Source organism: Rhincodon typus, chromosome 42, assembly GCF_021869965.1.
Source record: "Rhincodon typus isolate 14 chromosome 42, sRhiTyp1.1, whole genome shotgun sequence".
NCBI classification, from domain to species: Eukaryota; Metazoa; Chordata; class Chondrichthyes; order Orectolobiformes; family Rhincodontidae; genus Rhincodon; species Rhincodon typus.
In genome coordinates, this window is record NC_063373.1 from 618,841 (window position 1) to 631,222 (window position 12,382).

The 12,382-nt window shown below is 40.4% G+C and overlaps 2 protein-coding genes across 2 annotated transcripts in view; both read left to right on the forward strand.

Moving 5' to 3' along the window:
- The window catches only part of LOC109937859 (deleted in malignant brain tumors 1 protein-like), a 49,618-nt gene extending 41,525 nt beyond the window's left edge, over positions 1 to 8,093 (forward strand). Inside the window, exons 7-9 of the mRNA XM_048619053.1 lie at positions 5,610 to 5,642; positions 7,037 to 7,351; positions 7,591 to 8,093. Coding sequence (XP_048475010.1) covers positions 5,610 to 5,642; positions 7,037 to 7,351; positions 7,591 to 8,093 — 851 coding nt within the window. The remainder of the gene's footprint in view (positions 1 to 5,609; positions 5,643 to 7,036; positions 7,352 to 7,590) is intronic.
- A 157-nt stretch (positions 8,094 to 8,250) lies between these two features.
- sdr39u1 (short chain dehydrogenase/reductase family 39U, member 1) overlaps positions 8,251 to 12,382 on the forward strand; it is a 6,724-nt gene continuing 2,592 nt past the window's right edge. Inside the window, exon 1 of the mRNA XM_048619054.1 lies at positions 8,251 to 8,270. Coding sequence (XP_048475011.1) covers positions 8,251 to 8,270 — 20 coding nt within the window. The remainder of the gene's footprint in view (positions 8,271 to 12,382) is intronic.

Consider the following 12,382-nt stretch of genomic DNA (forward strand, 5'->3'; position numbering starts at 1 on the left):
ATGTTTGTGTCAGTGTGTGTCCTGGGGAACAGACTGCAGAGAACAGAGTCCTGTGTCACGGAGCTCCTTTGGATGGGCACTGAAAAATGTCAGTGTATCTTTCTGCAGGCATCATTTTCAAAGACACATTCCTGAGGATATTTGTGACTCTCTACCACGAACAAACACATCCCACTCCAAATGCCATGCAGTGCTTCCAGCGCAGCGTGGATTGGCGCACTGAGTCCAGGCGTCCATGAAGAATCTGACATTTAGTGACTTTCTCAGTCACAGCAAACGTTGCCTTTGCGCTCTTTGGAAACTTCTAGCGATGAGGAATCCTGTGAAATGACTTGGACTGTCTGCTCAGGGATGATCCCGACAGGATCCATCCTCTCCTTTTCCAGCAGAGTATCGTGGACACGAACAGATGTGTATAAACTACCCTTATTATGGCGCTGTTCATTCAGCGTTGAGTTGTTGCTGACATTGCTGGAAACGTGTTTGAAGAATTGGCTTTCTGTGTCGGGGCAAGACTGCTGTAAACTGGGGCACGACTGACAATAATATCATTTTTCAGGCAATATTCAAGCTATGAAAATTCAAATCGATTTTAAAAATGTTCCCCATTCTCGAGTGAGGGTTGTGCCAGACTTAGAAATCGTTTTAACAGAAATTTTCAGGCAGTGAAATCGTCTTGTCTTGATTTGATTTTCATTTCGCCCATTGTGTTAACGCTTAAGGTAAGCAAACAATAAAGAAACTTTCGATCTTGTTCAGAAAATTGAAACAAACTGGATGCGTTTTCTGTTACATTCGGGTGCAGAGGATTCTGAGCGAACAGTGAACTGAGTGTCTGTAAAACACGAGTCAATGCCGTGTTTACCATCGATTGAGCTCACACAAACACAGACATTTCTCTCAGGTTGTGCTTATAGCAAGGGTTGCTTGACTGTGGTGTCATGTAAGTAATAGGAGTGTTATTTTACGTCACTTGTCCTGCATTCACAATTCGTATAAACATTTTGGTGCAGAACTGATATGTTTCTATAGATATTAGTTAATAATACAATTGTTCCGAAAACTGAAACAGCCTGACTGGAATTTTCACTCAATTTATTCTTAATGATGAATGGGTTACGATACAGTTAATATGAGGAGACTAATCCTGCGACTCCATTTGTGTTTGTTCAAAAATATGGAGACATCTGGTTTAGTCTGGTGGTGGCCTGAATTCAGGAAAACATAATTTTCTTTGAGGCTAGGTACATCCACATTAAGTGAGGAGGAGAATGACAGAATCTTGTTTGAGCATCAGTTGATGAACAACAATGTCACACAAATGGAGAGAGAGAGTGAGAGAGAGAGAGAGAGAGGTAGTTTTTGTTTCATAACTTCATTCAGTTTTTCAATTCTGGAAACCTGCTTAACGTTTTTTTAATTGATCCCTGCCAATTGCAGTTAACATAATCGTGGTCAGGGTAATTACTGATGTGTTGATCCTTTTTGCATTTATCCGTGGTAGTTCCGTGAGTGGTAGCTATTTAAGTGCTGGAATCCCTAATTTTGTGAATTATTTTCCTGAAGCGCATTGCCGGGGTTAAGTCAGCCTTTTGAGAGTGAAATGTCTGGCACAGAGTTACTAATGCAAGTATATTTGGTCCATTAATTTCCACCCAATTTGCTGGAACGAATTACACTGGTCGTAACTGAACATATATGTAGCAGGCTGAATTTATATTGTGTCGTTTGATTTTCAGTTGCCCTCTGTTGTGTCTAAGATATGTGGCAGTAGATAAGAAAAAAAATGACTCGCACAGCAACTTTATCCACTTTGCTCAATAGCTGCGTTTCACATTGTAGAATTTTGAATAAGTTAAAAACCATTTCAAAAACTTTTTGACGAATGGCGAAAGGAATTTTATTCAAATACACGAACATCAATTTTGTCGAGTTTGGATAACTGAGTCGTACCTTAAAGAAACGCAAAGTATTTTGGTAAAATACTCAGCAGATTCAGCAGCATCCATAAAGATAGAAGCACAGTTAATATGTAGAATCTGGTTTGAGTATTCTTCAGAACTGAAAAACAGACAGAAAAGTGTCATGCCAGACTCGCAACATCAACATTGTTTCTCTCTCCACAGGCCCTGCGAGCCCTGTTGTGTTTCTTGAGCGTTCTCTGTATTTGTTTCAGATTTCTATCCGCCAGAGCATTTTTTTTCCTTTCGTCAGGTGTCTTACTTGTTTCGAACTATTTTTGTGAAGGGGGTTATATTGTTGTACAAGAAAATAGTTACAAACAAAACAGAGAAATCATGAAATCCTTGGAGGTAATTTAATTTGTAAAATTTTGAGTTCACTTGGAATTTCAATTTTATTTGAAACCTTTTGGGTTCACTTCACTTGGATCAGATGACAACTGACGTGATGGGGAATAACTTTTTTCATTATGTTCATAAGGTTTTCTTTTAAAGAGTTGGAGAAGTGCATGATATATAATCTCGGAAGTTGCACAAACCATTTTACTATTCACCTCGTGCCACAGTTACGAACAACTGACTCCTTGTCACACTATTGCTCTGTGATAAATGTACACTTTCACGAAGAAACAGTTGGGAGAAACGCTTCAAAGTAGAAATGTTCAACTCATTGTTTTTCTTTTTTATTGTGACTTGAATCTTTATCTTTGATATTATTCTACTAAGTGGGTACAATTCAAAATCCATTCGACATGTTTTCACTTTAATTAATGACGAAAATCACATTATACAAGACGTGAATAAATTTGATAATTCCTGAATTTTTACTTAATTTATGTTCCATGTTAATTCATATTCAAAAGTGACAGCTTTTCTGCATTTCTGTCAATGTCAGTAATTTGTTTCTTTATATTCCAGTCATGATTGACATTTAATTCAGTTATATAGATTTCAATCAAAGTGTGATTATATTATTAAATTTAATAAGCATACAATTTTTAAAAAAAAATCCTGTATCCCATGTGTAGCTGAAGCAGACTGGAAATGAACTTGCCATGTTTCTTGTTACACTGATTCAGCTTGATTTAGGTATCAATCTGTGTAGAATAGAATATTTCGGAGTGAAATCTGTAGAACCCAGCGATTCTACCGATTCTCAGTTCTTTCCACATTGAAAATTATGTCCTCTGCTACTTTGCAAACCAATTATCATGTCAGATAGAAAATTTTAAAAACTGCACAAATGTGCATGCATGTTCCAAAGCAATCATAATTATTCTCTAATAATATCCAGTTTAGAATCAGAAGCAAAATGTTTTGAATAGTCTTAGTTTGTAACAGTGCTCCATCAGTTACTATGTTCATAATTAATGCCACTGATCTGACGTGGATTTTTTGTTTGAGAAAACTGCCCAGTTAGAGACGAATATCAAAAGTCTGATATATCACATTGAGATCAACATCCTATCTTGAGCAATATTGTGCAGAGAGTTTCAAAAGATATTTAACATTGTTAGTATCCATTATTTTTTCTGCTAAATCAACAAAACTCTTGCAATTTTAAGTATCTTGGCCTGTATGCGAACATTGTAGGAAACAATCCTTTCAAATTCTCACAACAGTGTTTAATTGTTCAGCAGTATTTAGGAGAAGAGGCAGTGAGTGGTGAGTGGTCTAATGAAGTGAAAATGTGCAAGCTGAGAAAGAGAAAAGACTCAAATTTTATTGGATGAAGAAAGACAATATCCCAGTGCATGCACCATCCTCCAAGACATTATCTTAGATTTTCGTTGTTCATTTTCCACGACGAATCACATTCTGTAAAATAAAAAAAAAAACAACAAATATTCAGCATTGACTTGAAGGGACATTGCCCACACATGAGAAAAAGCTAAAACGATGGGTCAAGTCGATGAATGCAGGTTATTACAGATGGGGAGGCGATGGCGTTGTGGTATTATCGGTGGAATGTCAACCTAGAGGCCGAGTTAATGTTCTGGAGACCCCGATTCGAATCCTGCCACTTGACAACAGCCCATTGATGACCATGAATCCCTCGTCGATTGACAGAAAAAAAAAATCTGGTTCGTTAATATTCGTCAAGGAAGGAAATCTGATACCCTTACCAGGCTGACCGATACATGACTCCAGACCCACAGCAATGTGGCTGATTCTTAACTGCGCTCTGGGCAATTAGTGATGGGCAATAAATGCTGCCTGGCCAACGATGCCCTCATCCTGTAAATGAATAAAGGGGAAGAAAGAGAATCTCTACAGCAGAAACTGAATGAATCCCAGGCCAGCACTGAGTGTCCATCTGTGAACACATCTGACACACGGTCCGTCTTGGCTTAATGAGTGAGAATAGAAGTAAAATTATTCTGAGACTGAAAACAACCAATTATACATTTATACATTATTTAAAAGTTGCATGGGAAAGAATTTGCAGGAAATAAAAATTCATTAAAGTTTGTCACGCAATCGGAGAAATTTCAACTGAATTTAAATTGAATATGTGTTTTGATTCCTACATCATTTGGGTAGGAGTGCAATATGTTATCAATGAACATCATGAACAGGGCAAACTCAGAATGCACTTGAAACTTTTTAAAAATCTAAAACGGGTTCGTTATCAATCTGTTTCCGGTGCAGTTGGACTTGGGTAATAAATAATCCAAAAGTGACATATTGAGGGCAATGAGGAAAGGAGCTGGAACTAATTGAGCAGTTTGTTCAAAGTGGTAGCAAAGGCCCCTTCGAATGAAAGATGTTCTTCCTTTGTTTTGACAACTGGAATTATTTTTTGACACTTACACTTCTGAAGAAGGGTCCAGGACCGAAACGTCAGCCTTCCTGCTCCTTTGATGCTGCTTGGCCTGCTGTGTTCATCCAGCTCTGCACCGTGTTATGTCAGATTCTCCAGCATCGGCAGTTCCTACTATCTCTGTAAAGAAGGGTCTCGACCCGAAACGTCACCTTTCCTGCTCCTCTGATGTTGCTTGGCCTGCTGTGTTCATCCAGCTCTGCACTGTGTTATCTCAGATTCTCCAGCATCGGCAGTTCTTACTTTCTCTGGAAAGAAGGGTCTCGACCCGAACCGTCACCTTTCCTGCTCCTCTGATGTTGCTTGGCCTGCTGTGTTCATCCAGTTCTACACCCTGTTATCTCAGATTCTCCAGCATCGGCAGTTCCTACTATCTCTTAAACTCCTGCATTGTTTTAATGGGGCTCCTTGCTTTGTTTCCACTGGGAAATATTTATGCTCTGTACAGGGATCATAATTATGTTGAGTAAGTCGGCAGTGCAGGACTGAGCAGAACAATGAGTAATTTTGTGAAACCTCCACAATGCCAACACATGGAACATAATGTCCCTCACCAAGGTCCCAGTACTTTGGTTTGGCAGTGCGACTGTCGATTTGAAATCAATTTTGTTCGATTTCGGAAAAAGATATGTCCATATTTATTTGTGGAGAAGTCACATTTCCTGATGTATATGCATTGCTTAAAATGATGATTTCACATTTCGAGATACTGTTTATCTTGCTAAGTAATGGCAATTTTTATCCCCAGTTCATTTGAACATTTTGAATTTATTTCGAAGTGTTGCATTAATTCCTGACCCTTTATTTTTATCCTTGTGTTTCAGGCAGACTTGTCGACACTCAGGCCGAGAGCACAGGTAAGTGTATGTCATTATCATATGGAGTAGAATCCCTATATTCTGGTGTGTCTGTTCGAACACCATGTTGTGGTGTTAATGTGCGTGCATTAATGTTCATGTGTTAACCAGCTCTGTGGACATAACTGAAGGGGGATGCCGTACTCCTGAAGATCGCTATTTCCAGAGTTCCTGGGAAAGAGAGTGTGAGCAGTAATCTCCACTCACACTGGTCTTCTCAGGTCGTGAGTCAATAATTGAGGGTTCGTGGAGAGGAGAGTGGGAACGATCAGCTCCAACTCACGCTAAAGTCCTCAGTTCATGAGAGAACGTGTGAGGGTTTCTGGAGAGGAGAGAGTGAAGGATCAGCTTCCACTCATACTGCTGTTCTCAGATCGAGAGACGATGAATAAGGAGGGTTTAAAAGATCAACTGAACACACAGTGCTGCTGTCGGAAACTCATTTAAATAATTTCACTCACTATTGAACATTGACATCATGGTCGCGTGATCATGCATCCCATGACGTTTCTGGCTGTGCTGGACGGATGTACCGTCTCATTGTATTATGATCCCAGGGTTGGGTCCTTCGTGTTTTCTCGCCAGTCAGTGCTGAACACGATGGAAAGCAGACCATTCTTGACGCGGTCCTCTCACTTTTCCTGAATTTCAAGTATTTTCTGAACAGTTGCCTGAATGGGTGAAGATCCAACCAAACTCAAAAACCTCAACATCAATCAAGACAAAGCAGCCCACTTGCTTGGCCCCACATCGACTCCTTCCACCACCGACGCCTCGCAGCAGCAGTATGTACTATCCACAAGATGCGCTGCAGAAATTCACGAAAGCTCCTGAGTCGGCATCTGCTAAACACCTGACCACTTCCATCGAGAAGGAAAAGAGCAGCAGATACACGGGATAACCACCAGCTGCCATTTCCCCTTCAAAAACATTCACTATCCTGTCTTGGAAATATATTGCTTGGTCAGAATCCTGGAATTCCCTCCCGAAAATGTTTATGCATCCACATGCAGCACATGACCTGCAGCGGTTCACGAAGCCAGCTCACCACCACCTTCTCAAGGGGGCAACAGGGGACAGGGTAATAAATGCTGGCCCAGGCAACGACGCCCACGTCCATGAATGAATAATGATAATCTTCTCACGTTTCTCGATTAGAGTATTGTTTCTGTGGAAATATTTCTCTGTGCCTCGCTCTCTTTGAGTGAGCTCCTCTTAATAAAACGTCCCTTACCCTTTCAACAGATACAGTCCATCTTCTGAGTGATATTTTTGGAAGAAGATATTTGCACCATACCCTCACAGCCATTCATAGCGAACGGGGAAGTGGGCTGTGATGGGAGTTTTCATGTTTATACTTTGTGAACCTTCGTTGCTATTCCTGTGTTTTACAGAGACAGCGAGTCTAAGACTTGTGAATGGGGGCAGTCCTTGCGCTGGCCGAGTGGAGGTTCATTACAAGGGGCTATGGGGGACTGTGCATGATTATAACTGGGACCTGCCGGATGCTACTGCTTTGTGTCGGGAGCTGGACTGTGGGACTGCCGTCTCTGCGCCGGGCGGGAGTCAATTTGGACTAGGATCCGGACCCATTGTGACAGGAAATGTTTTGTGCAATGGGACCGAGCGTGCTCTGCGTGACTGTCCATCCGTACAATGGGATCACTACGTCGGTCCACATGCCAATGATGCTGGTGTCATCTGTTCAGGTAAAAATCGAATTGGTTGGGTGATTTGTCCGCAGGCTGCTTTCTCTCGGCCCAGCTGAGGATCAGGAATCGGTGGTTAACATAAATGGGGGCGACAGGGCATCAACCCTACACAGATTGATGGAACATTTCACACATGAATGTGATAAATCTGCCATTAATCAGTCAATAAGTCCATCAGTCAATAATGTGAGTTATAATTAATGCAATTTCTTATGATTCAATGTTTTTTTTTTCAGAGCACAGAGCTCCGAGGTTGGTGGCTGGAAATTCCCAATGCTCCGGCAGATTGGAGATCCAGTTCGGTGACACTTGGAAAACAGTGTGTGGTCTTGACTGGGATTTGAAAAATGCCAATGTTGTCTGTGCACAGCTTCATTGTGGAGTGGCCATCTCTGTGTCAAGATCTACTCTTTCTGGAGGCAGTCCTGTGCTCATTGTTAACGAGGTCTTTAAATGTACGGGTAATGAGACTCAGCTGCAGAGGTGCCCTCGGTCTTCAGACACTCACCAGGATTGCAGTGGACACAACAATGTCACCCTGACATGTTCTGGTGAGTACAGACTGAATACAAAAAGCGCACATTTCGCTTTAATGTTTGCAAACGTGATGGAACTGCCATTCCTGCCATTGCTCACCGGTCCAAAAACACAAGCCTGTTTGTGTTCGAGTATTGCTCATTTGCACCTCCTCAAGGAACATGACACCCTTTGTGATTTGTGTGTTGCACTTGATTCATAGAATGCTCACAGTGTGGAAACAGGCCATTTGGCCCAACAATTCCACACCGACTGTCCAAAGAGCGTCCTACCCTATCCCTGCCTTTCCTATAGCTAATCCACATTACTTACACATCCCTGGACACTATGGGCACCGTAGATTGGCCAATTCACCGAGCATGCACATATTTGGACAGTGGTAAGTAACCAGAGCAGCCGGACGAAGCCCACACAGACACGGGGAGAAGGGGCAAACTTCAAACAGAAAGTCCCTCGAGAGTGGAATCGAGACCCGGTGCCTGGAGCTGTCAGGCAGTAGAGCTAACCACCGAGCCACTGTGCCACCATACCACAGGGTCATCAATTGGCATCATAGACACATGTACAGAATACCCCGCAGCAGTGCTCTCTGTTGTATGCTATCACACAGCTCGTTGATACAAGTTGTTCTGCTCTCCTCCTCAGTTACAGTATTTGAGGCGATTCCTCCCAGAATCCTTCTCAGCATCGCCCTCAGTTGTATTCAATGCTTTTCTATCGGCCGTAACAGAACCGGATAACAATCATCACAACGTTTCTGCTTCTGGCCTAATAAACTCTATTTACAAATTTAATTTTAAGTTGCATTTTTGGTTATTCTGCCAAGTTTTGTGTCAATTTCATACATCTGAGCTCTTGAAGTGTTAGACCCTTTTTATCTCAGTGCACATATTCAAAACGTGAGTAGTTGAAAAGTGAAAGCGTTCAATTCTATCTTACAAGTCATTTTCCAGCCTGCCAAAATGTGTCCCCATGACAACTCTTTGCATTAATTTCCATCTGTCACTTGACTATCCATCCTGCTGGCCTTTTCACGCTCTGCTAAAATTGTTCACTGCCATAATTAATGATTTGAAAATATTAATTTCTCGCATATGATCTAATTTTGAACTTTTACTTTGCATCTTAATGCAAACTTGGAAATGTCTATGCCCCATTCTACAAAATCCTCAAATACACAACTTGTAATTGATTTCTTTATTATGTGATGTAAGTTTTAAAGAGCCGTCCTTTTCCAATTTTCTGATTAGTTTGCGCAATTGAGTTACTTAACTTTCTCCAATAAATTTTATTAGTTGAAGTGAAAAATAAGAAACAAAAGAAGCAGAAGGGAGCTCAAGATTAGAGCAACATATCGAGATTCTGAAGAAAGATAACAGTGGGTTCAATTGGGCAATAAATATTGACATTTTGACAATTGCACATTGCAATTAGCATTTGATGCACAGGCTGGGGTTTTTCACTTGGATGCTCTGCATCTTATTCCAGAAAATGTCTTTTACATTATAAATATCTCAATTATGTTAATCTGAACAGCAGGACAGATTTTCTGTTACATACGGGAGCAGAGGATTCTGCTCGAACAGTGAAGTCGGTGCCTGTAAACCAAAAGCCAATCCTGTGTTTACCGTAGATTGAACTCACACAAACCCAGGCAGTTTTCTCAGATTGTACGTATAGCAAGGGTTACTTGACTGCGATGTGACGTAAGAAAAGAACTGCTATTTTCAGTCAATTGTCACATTCAAGATTCGTATAAACATATTGATGCAGAACTTATACATTTCTACATATATTGGCCAATATCATAACTGTTCCGAAAACCATATTACTGAAACTTCCTGACTGACACTTTTGCTTAATTCTTTCTTGGTAATCAATGTGTTACCAGACAATGACTGTGAGGAGATTAATCCAGTGACTCTTTTTCTGTTTGTTCAATAATATGTGGACATCCGGTTTCACCAGTATTACTGAAAATCCAAACTAGTGATGGTGATCTGAATTCATGGACCACTGCATTTCATTGAGGCCAGGTACTTACCCAACACATGAGGAAGACACTTGCAGAATCTTGTTCAAGCATCAGTAAGTGAACAACAATGTCAGTCCAATCAGGATAGGGACCTACAGTTGGCAGAGTTTCCATTTTCTGTGCAACTCTACTGGCGGTGTGATTGCCATTTTGTTCGGTTGTCTGAAAGAGCTTAGCTGAGTTATTGCAGTTAATCTTGATAATGTCACTTCCAAGATTGAGCTTTGGGTGTGAATGCATTACGTTTTGGAGCCAAAGGACGAGATATAAATCAAGCTATTTTCTTCATCCCAGATGCTGAAATTTTTGTTGCAGTTCAACTTAAGCCGTGTTTCTTTGATAAATCTGGATTGTGTATTGTTGATAGTGAGCATGATTAGAGAGTCAGAAGATGAATTGTGTAGAACATCCTGCAGCTCTTCACCAATTGTAGCTGAAGGATAGATATCATAGTTCAGATTCTGATAAACACTGATGTGATAGAATCTCAATAATGTGCATTTACATGTAAATATCCCACTTTGCGTTAAGTATGGCTTCTCAAGGTCTTTCAAATTTTAGTCCAAATTACTGAATATTCAGTGAGATATGAACACTTGTTTCTTATTCACCTTCCGCTGGATGTATAGAAACACATAAAATAACACACACGTTCACACACACACAGAGTTCAGTTTTTTGGTCCATAACCTCATTCAGTATCTCAGTAGTGGAAATCTGCTTCTCGTTGTTTTAAATGATCCCTTTTAAGAGCAGTAAAAATATTCATGTTCAGGGTAATTTCTGACGTGTGGACATATTTTAGCATGTATCCGTGTTAGTTCCTTGAGTATTAACTAGTTAAGCGCTGGAATTCCAATTTTGTGAATATTTTCTTGAAGCGTGATGCAAGGATTAAGTCAACCTTTCGGGAGTGAAATGTTACAGTTAGTAATTCTAGCAAATTTGATCCATTAATTTACACCTCATTTTCTGAAACTAATGATACTGCTTGTAACTGAACTTTATATCTGGCAGGCGGAATTTATATCGACTCCTTTGAATTTCAGTTGCTCTCTGTTTTGTCTAAGATATGTGCCAACAGATAAAAAGCAGACATGCACAGCGACTTTGTTCAGTTTGCTCGATAACCAGCTTTTACGTTGTAAGAATTTGAATAACTTATCAACTGTTTTATAAACTGATGCATCGAGAAAGGAATTTTATTTAAATATATTAACATCCGTTTTGTCGGGTTTGGATAACAGAGTCATAGCTTAAAGAAACATAGAGAATTTTGGAAAACTCAGAAGGTCTAGTTGCATCTCTCAAGAGAGAAGCGCAGTTAACATTTCGAGTCTGGTATGAATATTCTTCAGAATTAAAGAACTGACAAAAAAATGTCGTACCAGATTCGCAGCATTAACATTGTTTCTCTCTCCACAGGTGCTGCTTGACCTCTTGGGTTTCTCCAGCGTTCTCTGCATTTGTTGCAGAATTCCAGCACCCATTGTATTTTCCTTTAGCATGATGTCTTACTTGATTTGGTCTTTTTGTGAAGGGGTCCTCATTGTTGTACTAGATAATGGTTCCAAACCAGAGAGAGAAATCATGAAATCCTTGAAGGTAATTGAATTTGAAACCTTTTTGATTCACTTGGGACAAGATTTGACTGGGGACCGATACAAGAATACTTTTTCTTAGAAAGGGAAGTTGTGTAGAACAACTCAAAGAAAAGTTTCAGAATTTAGTTTGCGAACCTTCATCACCAGGGGTCCTCATTGTTGTACTAGATAATGGTTCCAAACCAGAGAGAGAAATCATGAAATCCTTGAAGGTAATTAAATTTGAAACCTTTTTGATTCACTTGGAACAAGATTTGACTGGGGGCCGATGCAAGAATACTTTTTCTTAGAAAGGGAAGTTGTGTAGAACAACTCAAAGAAAAGTTTCAGAATTTAGTTTGCGAACCTTCATCACCAGGAACGTTTAGGTAGAATTATGCGAAGAATTCAAAATGCTGAGAATGTCTAACCTTTCAGGAGCAGGAGTATTCAAGAAATAGACCTCCAAGTTCACAGAAAAGGAACAGAAAAGAAAGTACTGAGACAAGCCAGTATATCTATTAGAGAAGTACATAGAACATAGAACAGTACAGCACAACACAGGCCCTTCGGCCAACGAAGTTGTGCCGAAATTTTACCCTAAACCTCCGGTCTATCTAACGTCCACCCCTACCCTAGCATCCATATGCCTGTCTAATAGACGCCTAAATGCCCCTAATGAGGCCAACTCGACTAACGTCTCCGGCAATACATTCCACACCCCGATCACTCTCTGAGTGAAGAACCTACCTCTGACGTCTCCCCTATATCTACCTCCACTCACTTTAAAACTGTGCCCCGTCGTAATAGCTGCCTCCACCCTGGGAAAAAATCTCTGGCTGTCCACTCTATCTGTACCTCTGATCATTTTGT